Source organism: Dama dama, chromosome 20 (genome assembly GCF_033118175.1).
Source record: "Dama dama isolate Ldn47 chromosome 20, ASM3311817v1, whole genome shotgun sequence".
NCBI classification, from domain to species: domain Eukaryota; kingdom Metazoa; phylum Chordata; class Mammalia; order Artiodactyla; family Cervidae; genus Dama; species Dama dama.
The window spans coordinates 113,769,989-113,790,885 of NC_083700.1; the positions used below are offsets into that span (position 1 = coordinate 113,769,989).

The following is a 20,897-nucleotide window of genomic DNA, read 5'->3' on the forward strand; positions in this document are numbered from 1 at the left end:
ACTGCACCAACTCACCCAAATGGACATTAACTCCAGATTGGAAATTGACTTCCAGCCAGGGAGGTTCCCACCTTGTCGGCACTGCTGGGCCCCCGGCCTGCCTGTGAGCGGTCAGGCGCACAGAGATCAGGGGGGCGAGGACGTGCACCCAGCGGGTCCACGGGGGCTCAGACCTCTTGGAACGCCCTGCCACCTGGGCTCCTTCTCAGAGGGCTTTGAGGAAGCTGCAAGGTGGCAGGGGCAGTGCCCCTCGAAGCCCCACCTCAGGTCTCCCCAGGGAGGTGTCAGCGTCTCCCTCCCCAAGGAGAGAGGCAGTCCACCTGCATTCAGGAGTGCTGGGTGGGCAGAGAGGAGCCCACTTAGCTAAGGAACGGCTCTGCCCTGTGATGCCAGACAGCTTCCAGACCACAGCGACTCACGGCCATCTCTAGATGTTGGAGCAAGGCTCGGCGCCTTTGCATTGTGAGGCTGCGCCTTGCTTTCACTCTGACGCACTCACAGACACTTACCGAGAATTTTGTGTGCATGTCTGTGTGCGTTGTGCTTGCTTCAGAACCACTCTATGCTTATCTGTGACAACAGACACCGAGAATCAATGTACAAAAATAGTCAAATTGCTATTAAATAAAACAGTTGTCACTGGGGGTTCATAAGCATATCTCCATTTACCCCTCACTGAAATGGGTGCAGTGCTTCTGTTACTTCTCTGACGATGCTGTGAAACCACAGACTGAGCCAGGACAGGATGTGAAAAAGAGAGCATCCTTCAAAATATTGATGTCCTTCAGGTAGCATGCACAGCGACATTTCTTGGCTGGCGTAAACTACATGAAAAGCTTCACACTTGCGCTGCGTTTGTGTCTTTAAGTGTAGTCTGGTGAATGCCTTGCCGATGTCAGCGTTTTCCTTAGTATTCATAGAAGCCTCCTTCCTAGTCCTGCTTCTGAGGTCATCTGCTCACCTGTGCCTATCTTCTCTCTCTCTGCTCTGCTACACACTCAGGCGTTAGAGAGACAGAAAGAGTTCTTTGATTCCGTGAGGAGTGAACGAGACGATCTTAGAGAAGAAGTGGTCATGCTGAAAGAGGAATTAAAGGTACAAAGCCAAAGTATGGTTTAAAAAAAAAAAAAACAGGCAACAGCAGCAGCTCCAAGATCCTCAAGGATGAGTGTGTGTGGATAGTGGTGTTCATTAATTTTATGACGTTGATTTTTGTTCCATTAGTAATATCAAATCGTGGGTTCACTGACCCCAGAAAGACAAGTAAAGTCTGTACATCCTATGGGGGCATGCCCATTGCCTGTCGGTGTTTACAAGCATATCTGATCTTGAAGGCAATTATGATTTCCAAGAATTTGTTTTGATAAGCTGTCAAAATGTTTTCTCAAACTCGTTAGTAAATTCTCCAGGACATTACTCCAAGTTAGAGTAGATCTTTGCTTCATATAAATATATATATATATCAAGGCTAGACTGTAAGGACCTTTCTAGCTGGACAGTGTATAGGTGTCACTGGTCAGACTGGGAGATCTCATGGACTGTAGGAAGTTCTGTGTCCTGTCTGGGCCACGTCTAGGGGTCTTCTGCTGCCAGCTGGACGCTGAGTGAAATAAACAAGCGGGCAGCAGCGGGGGTCAGAGCTCTGGGTGGACTCTCAGCACCATAGGAGGAGGTGTGAGTCTAGGGGTTGTGGCCACGGACTGGCTCCTGCATCGCCAACAGAAACATCAATGTCAGCTACTTACAGTGAAAGGTCAAGGTCAGAACAGTAAGCCAGCAGGGTCAGAGCTCAGAGTCACAGAGCTCCTCCTCACCAGGGTGTGAGTACACGTGGAGGGTTGGGGAATTCCTCCAAAGCAGAAGAGAAAGTGCTGTAGACGGCAGGAGGGTGGGAGGGAGGGGATGGTTCGGGGTGAAGCGGGTATCCTGGCACTGTGAAGTGCAGCTGAGTTTAAAGTGCTTTGCTATGTGAAAGAAAGTGTGAAAGTCACTCGGTTGTGTCCTACTCTTTGCGACCCCATGAACAGTCCATGGAATTCTCCAGGCCAGAATACTGGAGTGGGTAGCCTTTCCCTTCTCCAGGGGATCTTCCCAACCCAGGGATCGAACCCAGGCCTCCCACACTGCAGGCAGACTCTTTACCAGCTGAGCCACAAGGGAAGCTATCAAGTGAGCACAAACTGTATTTCTTTGGAATACAACAGACATTCCAGCCGACTTTCACCCTTCCTTTCAGTCAGAACACGTACATTTTCTTTCTTTACCTCTGTGTCTCCTTTTAAAGAACACAATCGGGGTTTTAGAGGTAAAGACCCTTTTATGGTGATGTGCTTCATGTTCCACTTTCTGGCCGCCTGAAGTTACAAAGGGATGCCGGATGAAAGCATTTTGTCACCAGTGCATTAAGATGTGGATGGGAACATGTAAGAAAGAAGGGCCCTTGGAGGAAGACTTCCCAGATCTGTGTGTGTTGATAGAATATTTGCAGGGGTGGAGCCTAGCAATTCTGTATCTCTGTAGAGTTTTCCTCTGCTTAGGGAAAAGTGAGGTTTCTTACAATTACTATTTATAAAATAAAGTTTAACTCTGTATCACTTAGTAAGTATTACGATGAGCCTGTTTTTATTCCCAGAAACATGGAATAATACTAAATTCAGAAATAGCTACCAATGGAGAGATGCCAGACACTCTGAACAGCATTGCCTTGCAAACTTCCACAAAAATGACGAAGGAAGAGCTGAATGCCCTCCAGGCGACAGGGGACGGGACCCTCGGTAAGTTCGTGCTTTCCTTTGACCCTTCCGTCTTCCGGTCAGCACTGGTCCACCTCCATGCATTGGTAGAGCTGACGTCATCACTGATCGATTAACCATCACCCGGCATGCCCTGCGTTCTGTCACTTCATGGGAACTTCCTCACCACACGGTGCCACCACCCATGTGTGTTGTCTGGTGTGTACTTCTGTTCATTGCTCACCACCAAAGGCTTAAGAATATGTTTCTTTTGCTTCTCAAAGCTACCAGTGAGACTGTGAATACACGGAAAATAATCTCAAAATTCAGTGACAGTGTTGACATTTCTATTAGGGTTTTCCTCAGTTATGTGCCAAATATGGCGTTGTGACTTACTCTGTCACAGAATTGTCAAAAGAGCAGAATAGCAGTGGCGTACAGTGAGTGAGCTGACCGTATCTGCAAGCCGACGCTGCGAGTCCTGTGCACCGTGAGACGCTCTGAGAGCGTGAGGTGCCTGTGGACAGTAGGCGGACAGGGAGCCCTGGGTGGTGGGGAGACCGACAGGGAGCCCTGGGTGTGAGTGTGGTCGGTGTGGCCAGCTTTCCTTACAAACAAGAGTCTGACTGTGTCTGCCCATTTGGCAGAGGTGATGCTCCCTTGTATGTCATGTTTTTGCTTCTGAAAGAGTATAAATTGAGGAACCCAATAGATAGTAAGAATATGTTATACAATTTGCAGATACCTGAGCAGATCCACCAGTTAATATTTGTCATAATACTGGGCTTTGGTCAGCATCTGATGGACAGCCTAAAATTGTAGCTGGCAAATAAAGCCTCCCTTGCAACCGGTGATCAGTTGCATTTCAGCTTTTCACAGCGAGGCTGGGACAAGGTCAGGGACCATGGCTTTCATTTCCATTTGGAAGGTTCTCCATGGAAGTGGAGAAAGCTGTAGGCCCAGCTTCCCAGGTCTGCCTTTCCAGAACGTGCTTCATTATCTGATGGCTATTCAAGAACCACAGCTCTTTTCATCGTGGTGAAGTTACTGAAAGAAAGTAAATGATGAATGTCCATCCTCTCTTTACGTTCCTACCTGAGCAGCTAGGATTCACCCTGCTGCTCTTATACATTTTATAAATCCTTGATAACTGCTGTGTAACACATACTTAAAGAACTAGAAACATGCATTTTGTGTATGCACATATTTTTGGATCGTATATAGTAAAGAATTGTGGGAGCTTCCCAATACGTATGTTTATTTTTCATTTCTATGTGTAATATTTAATTAATATAAAACAGACACAATACCAGAGATTCTTAAGGGATGAAGCAAAGGTGACTGTAAATGGAATCCTGCTTGTCTGTCCATTTTCACTGGAGACTGCTGGTCCTAAGTCACCAAGCTGTGATTTTCAGTGACGTGGCAGCTCCCACACTGGGGTGGTGTTTGTGTTGAGAACCCAAAATGCAATTCTTCATTTCAAAGCAGTAACAGATTCTTTCATTCATAAGTCTTTAATCGATGAATGGTTTATGTTTGATTAAGTGGTCTCTTGATCGGAGGCATTGGCCTCCTGCTGTAGCCGCCCCCCTGTCCCTCTGGGACGGAACAGGGGTGTAAAGGGCACAGGCTGCTTCCCCAGGAAGACAGGGATTAGGGACAGAGGGTGGAGTTCTTTTTACCTCCATGAGCGGTTTCCAAAGTGGTTTCCTTGAGATGGACCTCGAGGCTGAGTTTCTCCAGATGAACTGAGTGTTTCTTTTAAAAGCCGTCTGAAGGCTGCTCTTAGAGCCGGGTGACGTGCATGCAATTTGACAGCTGGAAGAGTAGGCGTGGCTCCCTCGTGCATCCAGAAATGAGAACAGGGACCACGAACCTTGAGTCATTCTGAAACCCCTCGTCTTGGACGGCTGGGCTGTCTGATCCGGAGCTCTTCCTTGTTTGTTAGAAGTTCCCCTCTGAGAGCCCGTGCACCCAACATGGCAGCAGCGTGGCGGCAGTGGCCTCCGCCGACCCAGCGTTTGCTCACGCGATGGCCGCTTTGCCGCACGGAACTGGCAGAGGCTTCTGTCCGCGTGCTTCTCTGATGGCGCTCTCTCTCTCTAGGAGCGGGGTTGGCTGGGAAAGAGAACATGTGTTTACACTGTAATTTGTGTTGTATGGTCAACCACATCATGGGGTCCCTTCAATTTTCTCAATGGTCTTTTAGGAAGAGCCAATGAAGTGGAGGTGAAAAATGAAATGGTGGAGCGTGAGGGGAAAAGAGAAATCTTGCAGAACTCTGAGCAAAGACAGCACAAAGAGGACCCGGGAGAGGACTGTGTGGACACAGAGGTGTTACATCCTGGTGACAGTGCCGAGGACCAGAAAACCTCTGAAGACAGTGCCCCCTCCCCAGGAACATTAGTCAGTTCCGAGAATGAGGAACAGGTTCAAAGCCAAATTCTAGAAAACGCTTCCTTCCCTGCAGACACCCAGCAGGTTGAGTCAAGTGAGATCATAAACAGTGAACTAGTTGGTGAAATCCCAGATCCTGGGGTTGGGCGGGGCAGTGGTAATGCTTTGGATATCGAAAATCAAAGGGAAGAATCTGCTCAAGAACAGGAAAAAGGAAAACAGGAAGATTTGAAGACCAACTTGGGAGAGATGAGCACAAAACCATGTCAGGAGTCTGCTCCTCCGCAGATCTCTGAGGCTGAACGGGAGAGCAGTGCAGACCCTAGCAGGCAGAGTGGGAGCCCCACAAAGGCTGAGCCAGAGGCAGGGCTCACGGGGCTGGGGGAGCAGGGGGGCGGTGCAGCCTCAGGTCCTCTAAGTGGTAGTGATGACCCAGGGAGTCACCATGAAAAATGCCTGGTAGATGCCCCGGAGGGGTCAGACCCCAGCGCAGGGCAGGATGTAGAGAAGGAACTTGCCAACCAGGAGGTAGCTAAGCCCAGGGAGGCCCCAGTTCAGAGCACAGAGGCAGGTGGGGAGAACAAGGAGGAGGAGGAGGATGAAGGAAGGAACTTAAGGGAGGTGAAACCAATTGAGCTAGAGGTCCAAACCAGCCCTCGTTCTCCCGAAGCCGAAAGCAGTCCTCAGGAGGTGACGGACCCAAGGGTGGAAGATGCTGAAAGTGAACCCCTGGATGTGAAAGACCCCAATGAGGAGAATGACCAACAGGGAGAGGCACTGGATTTGTCGCAAAAGAAGACGAAGAGCAAGAAAAAGAAAAACAAGAAGAAAAAATCACCGGCACCTGCAGAGATCAAAGATGTTCAGAAAGAGTTAACATTTCAGAACCCAGATTTAAGTGAAGTGAAAGAAGAGCAGGGAAAAATCACTAATGAAGAACCGGTTGTAAATGCCCAAAACGAGGTTAGTAAAACCCCAAAACAGAACAGTGTAGCAGAGGGCAGTGAAAATAGTGATGGTCCAGAAAATCCTGAAGTTGAATTGGATGGAAAGCTTAACCAAGACGATGCTGCTGTAAACACTAAGGCTGATGGAGACACATTGGATTTTGAAGATAATATGATTCAGTCGTCAGGCACTAATAAAGAATTAGACGAATGTGCTGTAAAAGATGAGGCTGAGGAAGATGGCAGGGCTCCCAGTGGTCCTCCAGGTCCAGAAAATATAGAGGTGCCCAGCAGTGCCCTGCTCGAAGATGGAAGTCCTGCAAAGGACACTAACGATGCCTCCCAAACAGAAGGCACAGAAGGGCATGTGATGCCAGAAAGTCTAGATCAGACAGTCAGAGAGTTTTCAGACAGTGTTCATCTAGAAAACGATGGCTTGGCAGCAGCAGATGAGGCGGGGGACTTTAATTCAGAAAGCAAGGAAGAGAAGACAGGTGGGACCGGGAAGAGCAGAAACAAAGAGGACTGCACCATGTCGTAGGTCAGGGCAGGTCCTGGGGAGGGGCCAAGACTGCACAGCAAGTCCACTGGGAGAGACTCAGAGAATGTTCTAGATCAGTATAGATGCACCGAAGGACAGTCAGCCACCAGGTTATCTACTCCTTCAAGCTATATAGACTGTTACCTGTAGATTTCTATTTCATCATTAAAGTTATCACACTGATGAGAAGGACTCTTCTGTTATCAGAGTAAGTTCTCACGGGGAGCATTCCCGAAGTATCAGGCAGTGATGTGTACTGTTTTGATTCTGCTTAAAATCAAAATCCAAACATTTAGCTTTTGCTTTAAGCTGATATGAATGTGCATATTCTTGACCAAATGTATCAGCATCTAACTGAAAGGACCAAATAGTATCCTGAGATTTCCACATTATAATTTAAGTGGTCTCGTTTAAACATATGTGCATTCATATTTGATTTTCATATGTATAATATAACCTGTATGGTATTTTATTTAAAAAGACATAAACAGCAAAGCAGTGTATAGGTCACTGAGTCATGAGATTTGCACCTTAGGACAATAATTTATCACATGAGGGATAGCAAATAGCTTGCTTGCCTTTACCTCGTACAAGTATCTTATCTCAGACCAATACTTTTCCATGTCATTCTTGAGGATACCTGAATTTATTTTGTAGGAGATTTTGACTTTGTGCCAATTATGTACCAAAGTTATTTTATGCAAAGACTTTTTTTGTTCTGAAAGAGATATATGTTGTAATTGCATTTCCTACTGCAGGATTTGGGCAGGGAGAATCATTTCTGAAATTTATTTTTTTAACCTTAAAATTAGTTATCTTTGTATTTGTCTAATCGTTATTCAGTAGAGCAACACAAAAGGACCCTTGTGCAAACTGCTGAGTAGAGTCTAACAGGATATTTTTAATAGTTGAATCACTTTTGGTTATTTTGGTATAAATATTTTCATTTGTTGTTTTTCAGTATATTCTTAGTGAAAATTTGTTGTTTCGATCCTCCTAAACAAAATATATATTTTCTATATGAAGAAACATTTTAAAATAATTGTAAAGTTAAATAAAAATCATTGTAAAATATTACAAGGGGATGTACAGTATGAATGCTATTGACACTTTATGAGATCACATGACTTCATATTATTGTTACAAGGTATAATTGAATGCAAAAAAGACCAAAAACCTCAACAAAACTTGAGGCAAACGGAAGTGTTACTATGTCATTGAAATAAAGACGTTTTATAATTTTATAAGCCTGTGATTTCACTCTTGTGCTACTTGAATTCTGGTTGTGGCTACATAATGCTATCTTTAATCTACTTTTGTCTGCTTCTGGGTTGCTGATTCCCAGTCGGGGTTCCATAGAGAACTCCTGCTTCATGGCCTTTGCCGATAGCGAATAGCTCCACTCCTGGCATCCACCCTGGGGCCAGTGTTGGACCGTCCTTGAGCAAGATCTTTTCCTCAGAGAATCTCCTGTGATCTGTGGTTCTGATGAAGAGCTCAGTTGAGAAAAGTCTCCATCCCGTGCTTTCGGGTGCTTACAGGTGCCGACATTTACACTGTTTCAAAGAGGATGATGGGAACTTCAAATAAACACTATTTCTGCATCCTGTCCTAAAGCAGGGGACAATGGGACTGACCAGTTCTGTCCACTTACGCCACGTGCATAGGAAACTAGGAGGCCTGCTAGACCATCAGGTCCGAGGGCCTCCACAGACTTGCAAGTCGGTGTCTCTAACTTTAGCAAAGCTCTGCTCGGACTGGAATACACTCTGTGAAGCAGCCCTCCTTCCTACCTTTCAAGGCCTCTGGGGAAGTGATTCAAGAGCCGAACTCACTCCATGGTGAGCTCATAAAAACCTTTTAAAGTCTTTCCTCTGTTTCTCATGTTAAACAGCACATTTAAGGGCCTTGCAATACACTTCCCATCCCTCAGCAGTCTCAGCTGTTCACTCCTGCATTTAATCAATGAACATGTAGATCACCTCCTATATAGAAGGTGCTGAGAGCAAGCACATAGGACCAGCCTCTAGGGGGAGCAGGAGCTGAGAATTGCAAAGGGGAGCAAAAGAGAAGACAAGGATTCTAAAGGGTCAAACGATTCTTGATCATCTAAGAGCCTTCATTATGAACATCAGTGACTCTGCTCCGAGGACGAGATGATATTACTTCACCCAGTAATTAATGTGCAGGTGAAGGCCCCTGAATTACCAAGAAATGGTTGCCTCTGGTGTATTTGGTGTTGGAAGGCATGGGAGTCTTGAATTGGCCAAAAAGTTCATTTGAGTTTTTCTATACCATCTTATGGAAAAACCCGAATGAACTTTTTGCCCAACCTAATATATAAGGCAGTTTGGAAAGATATAAGGCAGTGTCAGACGAATCAGACTCAGAAAAGAATCGAAAGGTTACCCGCCAAACACATCCCCAGAGTAACCTGGACCGCTGAGGTTTCACTATAATAAGGACAGAGAAAAACATGGATCACTGATTCTTTAAATCAAAAAGCTGGGATATTTTTCAGCCTCAAACCAGAACATAGTGGCTATGTGTAAAATGTTAATCTTCCTTTCAAAGTATAAATAAGTATAATTATGAGTTTATTTTAAAAGATAGAGAAAGGTACTGAGAATTTTGAATTATAGGCTATTTTATCACATACACAGGTTGGGAAGCAGTAAAATTTTTGAAAAGAATGTTTAAGAATTACTTTCTGTAACATTGAGTATTTCTAGTTAAAGGAAAAGCTAATGACCTGAGCATTTAAATTTCCACTGTCACTGTGAGCCTGGAATGCTGCTTCTGGGAGTTTAGACAGTTTAGGGTTCCTGTTTTCTGTTGATAGATCCCTTTCCTAGGCGACCCCTTTGTGCAACATGCCAGCATGACCATCGAAATGAGAACACAACAGTAAGACTCATTCCAAGTGTTGGCTCCAAAAGGAAAGGAAGGGGTGTTTGTGAGTGTGCTACATTTGGAATATGTACTTATTCAGTGTGATGGTCTTACATAGGGAAAACTATCAGGAGAAAAACCCCTTTCACCCTTTCTGCCCCTCTTACTTCAAAGACGTGCATATTTTTCAAGACATGAAAGGCTTCAGCTGTTCAACTGAACTGAAACAGTGGCTGGTGCGAGGAATCTGTACAGACCTCTTTGGCCCATAAGCAGGAGAAAAAAAGAATCGCCTTCAGCAGCCTGTCCTGTCCCAGTTCTCCCTGTTATAGGAAGGAGGGGTGATCCTAGCGTGGGAGGCTAGGCCTGGGCAAGATGGAAACTGACCACATGGATTAAGATCAAACTAAGTCAGTGCAAGAAGGAAGCAGAGAGGACCACACTCAGTGGATTTCTCGAGACCTGTCTTACAATCATTATCTTCGCAAATATGGGGGGAGATGACTTTTCTCTGCAGGGGGGGCGAGGAGGCCTAAGGATGGGAGAAATTAACCTAAGGATGAAAATTATTATTCTGAGTGTATATCATTATAAGTAAGCTATTTACCTTCTCTGTGCCTCACTGTACTGTCTGAAATCGGGGTTAGAACCTTTTAGAGTGGCGATAAGGATTAGATCCAAGTAAAGCAGTAAAGAGAGGCGTGGTTGTTGCTGGTGGTCGACCTTGCTGCAGCCGGGACAGACGCAGTCGCGGCACTCGGGGCCCCCAGGGCAGGGCTGGGGGCCTGGTGCTTGCTTGCTGCCCCCCTGACTGTCTGCATGGTCTGCCACTTTGTTCCCTGTTTCACAGGCCTCTAAAGTTCACACCAGAAAGTGTGTTGGGATTTAATATATCGGGTGAGTGGGCCAAAAATCTCGTTTGCATTTTTCCATTCAACCTTACGGAAAACCCCAAGCGAACTTTTTGGCCAACCCAATATAAAAACCAGATTTTTTTTAAAAGGTAAACTGTTGACAGTGTTACTAAAATAACTTTAATTTCCAATTGCTTTTAACTTCCTAATATAAAAGAAAACTCTGAGTCTGAGACTTTGTGACTTAGTTTTCTTAAATGCTCATCCTTTGGGTGTTACAGACCAGTGATGAGTAGGATTGTTTAGTGAGCATAGGTTTGCGACACTTGCTGAGTATCACAGTGATTACCAGTCAGGCCTCACTATTCACCTGACAAGTTAGACTTTTTGATTTTTAAAGCTGTAAAAAAGCAGTACTCATTATCTTTTTTTATTGAAGTATAGTTGAGTTACAATACTATGTTAGTTCCAGATGTATAACATATATGAAAACATAGTTCAGTATTTTTATAGGTTACACTTTATTTCCTGACCTATACAATATATCCTTTAGCCTTTTTATACCTGGTATTTCGTACCTGTTCATCTTCTTCTCCATCTTGCTCCTTTCCCTTCCCTTTCCCCAGTGATAACCACCTGTGAGTCTGTTTCCATCTTGTTAAATTCATTTGTTTGTTTTATTCCTCAGATCCCATATATGTGATAACACACAGTTTGTCTTTCTCTGACTACAGTGCTCATTTTCTTTATATCAGGCAATTTTGCTTCTTTCTCTTCTCCAGTTTCCTAAAACTATCTAGTTTTAATCTTCTCCAATTCTGCTTTAAAATTTCTCACATTTCTCTCTTTATTTTTCATGTTTCCACTGTAAAACTAAAGGTCACATTACCCTTGTTTTTTTATTGCTAGCACTATTATTACATTTTAACATTTTTTACTTGCTAAGATATTTGAAAACTTCTAATAGAAAAAATAATAATAAAATTGTAAATGGACCCATGAACCTCAAATCCCTTTCTGTTATATTCAGTGTTTCTTACGCCTGTGGTTATTGTATATAGGAGTATGAAATATACAGGATAAAGTGAAAAGTGATATTGCATACGAGAGCCAGGTTTTTAATTTTTTTTTTGTTTCAGTGTTGGGTGCATTTATGGAAAGGACAAAAGAAAAGATCTGTCAGAAGCAATTTGTATGTCAATTAAAACAGAACTCAGAAGGATGATAAATGTATCTTACACGTAACATTTTCTGCTTCCATTTATTTCCTTGTTATGCCTTTCAAAATAGCAACTTAGGATGTTGGGGAAAGCAATTGAGAAAGCATATAATTTGGATTAGAATGAGGATAGATGACTTTTCAAAAATGAAAACAAAGGTGTGTTTTTATGAATTATTTCCATTTCACACATCTAATCCAAATCTGGGCAGTGTGAGAGCACTGCCCCTCGGGAAGAGGAGCCTCAGGCCAGGAGTTGGTCTGACTCAGACAGCCGGGTTTAGGCAAACAGTGAGCGCAGTGGTCGGGGGTGCGGTCCGGGGCCTCAGGAAAGCTGTTGGGCCGGGGTCCTCATCTGTAGAGGGGCAGTGAGGCAGCAGTGCCTTCCCGTGGGGCTTCGTGGGCGGCGGTGCGAGTCGCCGGGGCGCACCACGTCACACACTGGCATCCATCATCACCTCGTCCTAATTTTGCCTGGAAAAACTGGTGTAGGGTCTTTGTTTCCCCCTCTGTACTCTGGAGACTGTATTCCTCGATGCCCCTTCACAGAGACGTTGGGGGATTTCTGGGTGCTTCAGTTCAGCTCAGTCGCTCAGTCGTGTCCGACTTCACGACCCCATGGATTGCAGCACGCCAGGCTTCCCTGTCCTCCTCCGTCTCCTGGAGCTTGCTCCAACTCTGGGTGCTTACATACATGCAGACTTCTGTGTCTGGGGGGAGGAATGGCGGAAACCTGAGCTATGACTTTGTCCTCCCGCAAAAGATGAGCAGCGCCTCACAAGTGGGTTAGCTGGTGTGTCATCAGCACACTTAGGGGCCGTAAACAACTCTGATGTGGGTGCGTCTCTGAGAGAAATGAAGAAGATACACACGTCTGGGGTAGAAACTCGGAAAGTCCAGGCTAATGAAAATACTGATTATATCTAGTCATGATTCTCGGTGTGTTTGTAATACCTTGCTAATGATGTTAAACCGTGAAGCCTGTGAGATCTTGTGTTGCAGTGTGGTTTGGCCTTAGAGCTCTTGCATGCTAACCCAAAGTAGAAGATTAGCCTGCTTGCATGCAGCCGGATACTGCCCTACGAGACAAGCATGTGTGGGAGGTTGACGCGGCTCAGCCCTCCCTTGGCTGAATTCCTCCCCATCCTGTCTGTGGCCTCATTCACTGTGGTACGTGCGTAATACCCTCATCATCAGTTTCACTAACCCCAGTGCTCATTCTGTGGTTTAGCCACTTGCTGAAAGGGGCATTCACCGAGTCACCTAAACCTGTTATCTTTCTGATTTCTTTAGATATTAGGTTGAAAAAGCTTGTTGATGAACGGGAATGCTTACTGGAACAGGTAACAATCTTTTTTTTTTATTACTTTTTGAGTTCTGGAATGGGGCACCTAAAACCGGGATCCTTCCCACTCTAGCTTCTTGCTTCATCAGGAAACCCCTGATACATCATGCCTGAAAATAATTATCAAGCCAACCAGTGTTCTTAATGTTTTTATCCAAGTAAGACATCAGAAGTCATACTGGACTTATGGGACATGTGTCCCAGAGATTCAAGGCCATGTTCTGAATTTGGCACACTTTACATGAATTGCTGCTTAAATAAAAGATTTGGGTAGAAGACCTTGAATAAACATTGAGAGGCAAGGGTGTTCCTGAAACATTCCAACACCCTTCCTCTTCTACCTGCTCATAAAGGTCAGTTTTGAGGCTTCCCTGGTGGTCCAGTGGTTAAGAATCCACCTTCCAATGCCGGGGGTGCACTATCAATCCCAGGTTGGGGAATTAAGGTCCCATATGCAAAAATCTTTTTAAGCCAGTTTTGTAATCTCTCAGTGATCAGCACCCCTCTCTGGCAGGTATTTCTTGCTTATAGCTGATCCAAGTTATTTTCACTGCTGTTTACCTACCTTGATCTCTTCTGCCTCAAGAAATCCTACACAGTGGTATGCCTTGGTCTTTTTCATAGTGGGATAGTGAAAGTCACTCAGTCATGTCCGACTCTTTGTGGCCCCATGGACTATACAGTCCATGAGATTCTCCAGGCCAGAATACTGGAGTGGGTAGCCTTTCCCTTCTCCAGGGGAATCTTTCCAACCCAGGGATCGAAACCAGGTCTCCCACATTCCAGGAAGATTCTTTGCCAGCTGAGCTACCAGGGAAGCCCTTTTTCATTATTAAGAAATTATTCCACAATCACTTTCTAAGGAAAATCAACTCTTCTCATTTTTCCCTCGTAAGCCTAATCAGCGGTATCTGCCTCACTTTTTTCAAGTTTTGAAGATTTCTTTCAAAATTGGGTAAAACACTAAATGTGGTGAGAGGATTCTCTTGAAGGGTCTGTGATCTTCTGTAAACTTGTGTCCTTGGTAATTCTGTACTTGCTTTCCAAAGCAGTATGCACCGATGGTCTATATCAATGTTCTGTTCTGCCCCTGTCAGTGGCGGTGGGGAGGACTTCCAAAAAGTCTGCAGAGATTGGAGGGTAACAGGACCAGGGCTGGGAGACTCCCCATTGCACAACAGAAAATTCCACACACAACACACACATACACACGTGGCTGTTAATTGCAATCCCAACTACTCTAGGTGTCTCTCAGAGGGAAGAAAGCCATGTAGAGGTCAACCCCTTGAAGGTGGCAAACCTGCAACCTGATGGGGTTCTGTTGGGGACAGTGCTTCTGTGCCTGGAAGGCTCCTGGTGGCATATCTGTCTTTTTAGTGAATAAAGCAAACATAATTGTATACAGATTTACGAACTTGTAGATAAATACTTGGGCTTCCCTGGTGGCTCAGCTGGTAAAGAATCTGCCTGCCAAAGCAGGAGATGCAGGTTCGATCCCTGGATTGGGAAGATCTCCTGGAGTAGGAAATGGCAATCTGCTCCAGTATTCTTGCCTGGGAAGTCCCATGGATAGAGGAGCCTGGTGGGCTATAGTCCAAAGTGTCGAAAAGAGTCGGACATGACTGAGTGCACATGCATACATAGATAAACACAAACCATTTTATGGAAAAATCTCCTGAACTCAAGAGGAATTTCAACCTGAGATAATTTTTCACCCAGCGTTACAAAATAATGCATGCCTGATACTGTAAATATAGTCTCATTTTCATCCATTATACTATTACTTTCAAAGAAGAGTGCTCACTGGTGGAAGGTTTTTCATTTATGTATTATTTGGGTTTGTTTCTTGACAAACAAATCAAAAGAGAGAGACTCCCCATCTTCCCGGTGGGTTGTAACATTTTACTGTATTTCTCTCCTGCTTCTATACGTAACCCTTCAGCTTAGAGAAATGCGAAATGATGGCAGGACAACATCAGATTGTACTTGTGGGGCATGGGGTTTGACTTGACATGCTCCTTCCTTTCTGATAGGCTCTAGTCTCATTTAAAATAGAGAAATTAATGTACTTTATTGGTGGATGTTTTCAGATTAAGAAACTCAAGGGGCAGCTGGAAGAGAGACAGAAGAATATCAGATTAGACACTCTGCACCCGGAAGATGGTGTCTTACAAAATGGGACGGACGTGCACGTGATGGATCTACAGAGTAAATGTCAATCCTCATGTAGAAGGAATCCCTTAGCCATGTGCGGTTTTTATTGTACTGGTGCAGGCGGAGAAAACTATCATGGCAAGGAGTGGCCAGTGTTCCCCCACGTCCTCCCAGAAGCCCTTGAGTAGAGAAGCAGAAAGCTGTTTCTTTGTGGGCTAGGACAAGGAAGGGCAGTGGGCAGGACAAGCATGCTTCTGTCTGAGCCTAGGAAACAGAACAGGTGCCCCAGAATGAGCACCAGGGTACCACCAGATGACTTGCTGCTAGAAACCACATTTGCTCTGCTGGATACAGTCTTCGGATCTGCTGACTGTATGGGGGAAGTCAGAAGGTATTTTTCCATGCCAGTAAACTGAGTAGGAAATGGCAATCAGCTCCAGTATTCTTGCCTGGGAAACCCCATGGACAGAGGAGCCTGGCGGGCTAAAGTCCAAAGTGTTGCAAAGAGTCGGACGTGACTAAGCATGCTCCCACAGATAAACACTAAAACTATTTATGGAAAAATCTCCTGAACTCAAGAGGAATTTCAACCTTAAAGATAATTTTTCACCCAGAGTTACAAAATAATGCATGCCCAATACTGTGAATATATCAGTGAAGAGCTGACTCTTTGGAAAAGACCGAAGTGCTGGGAAAGATTGAGGCCAAGAGGAAAAGGGGATGACAGAGGGTGAGGTGGTTAGATAGCATCTCTGACTCAATAGACATGAGCCTGAGCAAACTCCAGGAGATACTGAAGGACAGGGAAGATGGAGGGCTGCAGTCCATGAGGTTGCAAAGTCGGACATGACTTAGCGGCTGAACAACAGCAACAGCAAAACTAGAAAGAGGCTTAAAGGGATAAAAGCATGCCCAGTCTCTCTGCCTCCTCCCCCTTCCCCCCACCATTTGTCTTCTTTGCTCTAAGGTGCTCTCCATGCCAGGTAAGAGCGCCTCCTCAGTTGTGGGGCCACAACAGGCAAGAAGATTACAAGGTTAAGGGCTTGGTTCCCAGTAACTATTGTTTTAACATTTTAAAAGCCCCGAGAGCTTAACAAATTTTCCTTCTCTTTCAACCTTTAGGGGATGCCAACAGACAGATCAGCGACCTCAAATTTAAACTTGCAAAATCTGAGCAAGAGATAACTGCATTAGAACAAAATGTACGTGCACACTTTTAAGCAATCACGGGCAGCCCAGCCGATGATTAACTGCAATTTTATATGCTAGAAAGAACTCACCCTTCAAAGGCTGAGAACAGAAAGAGGCAGAGAATTTTAGAGCCAAAAAAAACGTCCAAAGGAGGATAAACAAGGCAGCAAGACTCTCCAAGCATTTCCCACAAGGAGAGAACATAGAGAGGGAAAGGTCATTGCTAGGATCTGGGCTGTTATAGGGCCGTCCCTATGGCTCCAACTGTAAAAAGTCAGCCTGCAGTGTGGAGACCCCGGTTTGATCTCTGGGTTGGGAAGAACCCCTGGAGAAGGAAATGGCAACCCACTCCAGTATTCTTGCCTGGAAAATCCCATGGATGGAGGAGCCTGGCGGGCTACAGCCCATGGGGTCACAGAGTCGGACACTTATAATCAATGCCAATCCTTTATCAGGCTTCCCTGGTAACTCAGAGGTAAAGAATCCACCTGCCAATGCAGGAGATGTGGGTTTGATCCCAGGGTCACGACGATCCCCTGGAGAAGGAACTGGCAACACACTCCTGTATTCTTGCCTGAGAAATTCCATGGTCAGAGAAGCCTGGTGGGCTACAGTCCACGGGGTTGCAAAAGAGTCAGGCATGACTTAGAGACTAAACAACAACAATCCTTTATAAACAAAGTTAGTTGAAGAAAGTACCTAATGTGGCTGGGGAGTTTTCTTGAAAGTTCTTTAAAAAAACAAAAAAAATATGGTTAATTACCAAGCACTTGATGCAGGCGTGTCCCTCTTGCCTGGGTTTTCCCTCTTTCCCTCCCAGCCCGGTGCTCGCTCTGATCTCCTGATTTGGGGCACTCATACCTCTAGCATGTTGGGCCCTGGGACAGACTGTGTCCTAACTGAAGGGAAAAGTAAAAACAAGTCCTCTTGTCCCCTCCATCATGGCTATATGTGGCTGGAACTTCTGAGAATTTTTTGTAGAAACGAAAATGAGAAGCCCACCTCCAAAGCAATGCATGTTTGGAAGCATGCCTTTGAGGGCAGCAGAATCCGTCTCCAGCCCCAGATGCCACCCCAGAGCTGCCTCCTGTCACCCCTCTCTGAGTCCCTTGTCTCTCTCCTCCCTTCCTGCTTCCTCACCCCCACCACTGCTGGGAGAGATCGGACGGGAGCTGAGGTCCTGAGGGAGCCGTTGTTTGCCAACCTGTTCTGCAGGATCGACCCTCATCAGAGAGGGTGGTGTCTCAGGGTCAGAACGGTGGGAACTGCACTTGGGACAAGGGTCAGAGAGGAAATGAGTCCCTGATATGTGCCAGTACTGGGTTGCTCGTAAGTGTGAACAAACAGCTTGTGTGGCTAGAACCTATGGGACAGCTCCATGTGCTAGATCATGATTCATGCTGCAGTGTCTTCTCTCCTTTTACTACTTTACACCCTTGGATCGCAAATATAAGCAAGCAGTTGGGGAGAGAAAACGGGCCTATCAATTTATACACATGATTTTTTCCTTTCCTTCCAGGTCATAAGGTTAGAAAGTCAAGTATCACGTTATAAACAGGCTGCTGAAAATGCTGAAAAAATAGAAGATGAACTTAAGGCTGAAAAACGGAAACTCCAAAGAGAGGTAAATTTTCTAGGTTATTTCTAGGAAAAGAATGGGTAATGATATTCTGGTTGGGAGAGCAGGGTGAGGATCTGCTGCCTGGAAATCTGCTGCTAAACCATTCATTGTTACGTCTTCCAGGTCACTCTGAAGGGCCTTGCTCACATCATAAAGGAAACTGTAGTTGTCGGTTAGGAGCTTAAATCAACCATCAGTCATTTTTCTGTCTACAATGATTGCAGCTATCATGCTGCCACCCTCTGGGTTCCCCTAAAAAAATCTATCAATCTGTTTTTTGCTCGAGTGTGTGCTCAGTCGTCCCCAATCTCTTGCGACCCTGTGGACTGTAGCCCACCAGGCTCCTCCGCCCATGGGATTTCCCAGGCAAGAATAGTGGAGTGGGTTGCCATTTCCTTCTCTAGGGAGTCTTCCCAACCCAGGATCAAACCCATGTCTCCTGCCTCTCCTGCATTGCAGGTGGATTCTTTACCACCGAGCCACTGAGGAAGCCCAGTATTTTTTGGCTTTTAGGTGATTTTTTTTTCCACTCTCTAGCTGCTCTGCTGTTCTCTTTCCTTTGATTTTCTACATCTCACACTAATATATGTAGGTTTACTGCTATTTTTTTCTGCTTGAGATGTGTTGTGTTTCTTTGATCCGTGAGGTCTCTTTTCTAAATAAGTGTTGGAAAATTTTCAACCACAATCTCCTTAAGTAACTCCTCTTCCCGGAGTCCCCCTTCCCCCTGGGACTCTGATCAGAAGATACCAGATCTGCTCATGGACCCCTCTGTATTTCTCTGCCATTTGTCTTTTCCATTTTCTGTCTCCTTACTTCCCAGTGTTGCAAAATGTACAGTTTTTAGAGATCTTCCAACTCGCCTCCTTTTGTTTTCTGAAATATACTCATTCCTGATAGTTCCTTTGTTGATCATAGCCTCATTTCTTTAAAGATTTCATATGCAGCTGTTCTGTTTTCCACACTGACGACCAAAGCATGTTCAGTCTTTGAGGTCTGTTTCTGTTGTTTATTGCTTCTGTGACTCAAATGCTTTGTCCCATCCTGTCTTTGGTGTCTCATAAGGTTGTGCTTGATTTGAATGTATAGGAATACTGCAGGCTCGCCTTGGGCAAATTTCCACGGAGGGGCTTGCTTCTGTGTCTGCTGGTGAAAGCTAGGGCAGGGGAGTTTCACCTGTCTCAGAACCCCACCCAGCCGCCTGGAGGGTTTTGGATCAGAACTAGAACCGCAGACTCTGTTCCAATGATGCATGTCTCTACAGTCACAGGGCTGTGAACCCCCACCTTGGGGCGCCCCCACTCTGCACGCTGCCTGCTGGTCCAGGCAGCTCCCTACTGACATGGCTTCTGCTGTGTCTCCCAGGCTCTATGGCCCTGGCTCCCAGGTATGACCATCCTGGCCTCAGGCATTCTCGCTTTGGTTTCTGGCTGCAGAATGCAGAAACCCAGCTGCACAGGGCTGTGGGGAGCACCTTCTCCAGCTGATCTGGCTCAGCACTTGATTGTGTGTGTGTTTGCCTCACCTTTTGTGAGACCACCAGGATCCCCAAGACTGTGCCATGTCTGGGTCTAGTTCCTGAGGGAGGGTCCCTAGTTTAGTTACTCATGAGGCCAGAATCTCGTGCCTTGTGTTACTTTTTAAATTAAGAAATATACACCTACACACCTGTAGGTATGTGTGTCTTTTCAGGATCTTGGTGGGTTTGGGTCATCAGTGTGATTTTCAGTGGGGCTAGAATCAAAGCTTGCTGACTTTCACCTTTGTTTTCAGCTTCGCTCTGCACTGGACAAAACAGAAGAGCTCGAGGTGAGCAACGGCCACTTAGTGAAACGTCTGGAGAAGATGAAAGCCAACAGGAGCGTCCTCTTGTCCCAGCAGTGAAGGCCGGTTCTGAACAGGACACGGATGGGTGGGTGGAGAGCACGGGTTCGTAGGCTGGTCTGTTGCTGCCCAGGAGCACTGCTTCTTCACCTGCTTCTCAGAGAACACGCCGGGGAGCACCCTGCTTTTGCCTGGAGCCCCGGCAGCCATGAGATGCCTGTGTCTGCAGACTGAGACCCGGTCTGGGGCAGCCACTCTGCACCTGCAGGCTGTTTAATAAGCACAGTGGGCCATGGAGCTCTGTTTCCGACGGCGCGGCAACCTCTTCACGCCGTCTAAAGTGGTGATCGGAGTAAAGACAAAAATGGGACTTGAGTTCTCTTTCCATGTGTCTTGCTGAACATTAAGGGGAAATGTTTCAGTGTTGGGACTTTCTTTCGTGGCTGAATCTACAATTTGAGCGACTTCAGTAGTATCTCTTAGTCTACGCTTTTCATACACAAAACACTGTGGAACCACAAGCCATTACCAAGCAAAACTCTTTCACTAGAAACAAGTGGATGGTCTAGAAGTAAAAGTGACCTTAAGAAGACTCTTTCCAGGCAACAATGAAGCTTTTCTAAGGGATTTTTGCATCAGTTCAATCAAAAGAATACTTTTTTCCAGGGTAATTAGGCAACAGCTTAACTGAAAAATGACAGCTTTTCATTCGCATTATTGAATCCTTATATTTGGAAAATTGAAGTTGTTAACTTCTTTTAAAGAATGTACTATTAGAAAAATTAAAAATTGAAATGTTGAAAGACTTCAGCAATGTGGTTTTTATTTTTCCCACTGAGAAAGAAGATCTTTATTTTGTACTAATTTTTCTGTATATTTTGGGCCAACTTTTCATTTTCTCAGCATTATCAAATCAACCCATATTTCTTTCCCTCTTTAAAAAAGAAGGTGTATTCACAGTGAATAGGAATAGAACACAATAAGAATCAACACTCTTAGGATAAAAAGTAAACTGAAGAAGTTACAGACCAGAGTAGAGACAACTCTAATATCTTCAAGGACAAAAGTAGAAGTCATTTTGGTACTTGCTGATTTCAGGTTATTCTTTGTATATGTTGGGTTTCATATAATGCTGGTTTAGTAGGCCAGCTTTCAGGGTATTAGCAAGTGCAAACCA

General features: G+C 45.2%; 1 protein-coding gene across 42 annotated transcripts in view; it reads left to right on the forward strand.

Moving 5' to 3' along the window:
- The window catches only part of LRRFIP1 (LRR binding FLII interacting protein 1), a 160,269-nt gene extending 139,739 nt beyond the window's left edge, over window positions 1-20,530 (forward strand). For 32 of the 42 annotated variants that reach the window (XM_061122557.1, XM_061122567.1, XM_061122560.1 and 29 more), the window contains 3 exons: window positions 1,003-1,095; window positions 2,633-2,774; window positions 4,945-7,867. In XM_061122557.1, the coding sequence (XP_060978540.1) occupies window positions 1,003-1,095; window positions 2,633-2,774; window positions 4,945-6,620 (1,911 nt within the window). In that variant the 3' untranslated portion in view covers window positions 6,621-7,867. Of the gene's footprint in view, window positions 1-1,002; window positions 1,096-2,632; window positions 2,775-4,944; window positions 7,868-12,878; window positions 12,929-15,020; window positions 15,139-16,206; window positions 16,287-17,794; window positions 17,900-19,669 lie in introns of those variants that run through there. The other 10 variants (XM_061122570.1, XM_061122587.1, XM_061122592.1 and 7 more) reach the window with 3 other exon arrangements.
- Window positions 20,531-20,897: the final 367 nt, after the last annotated feature.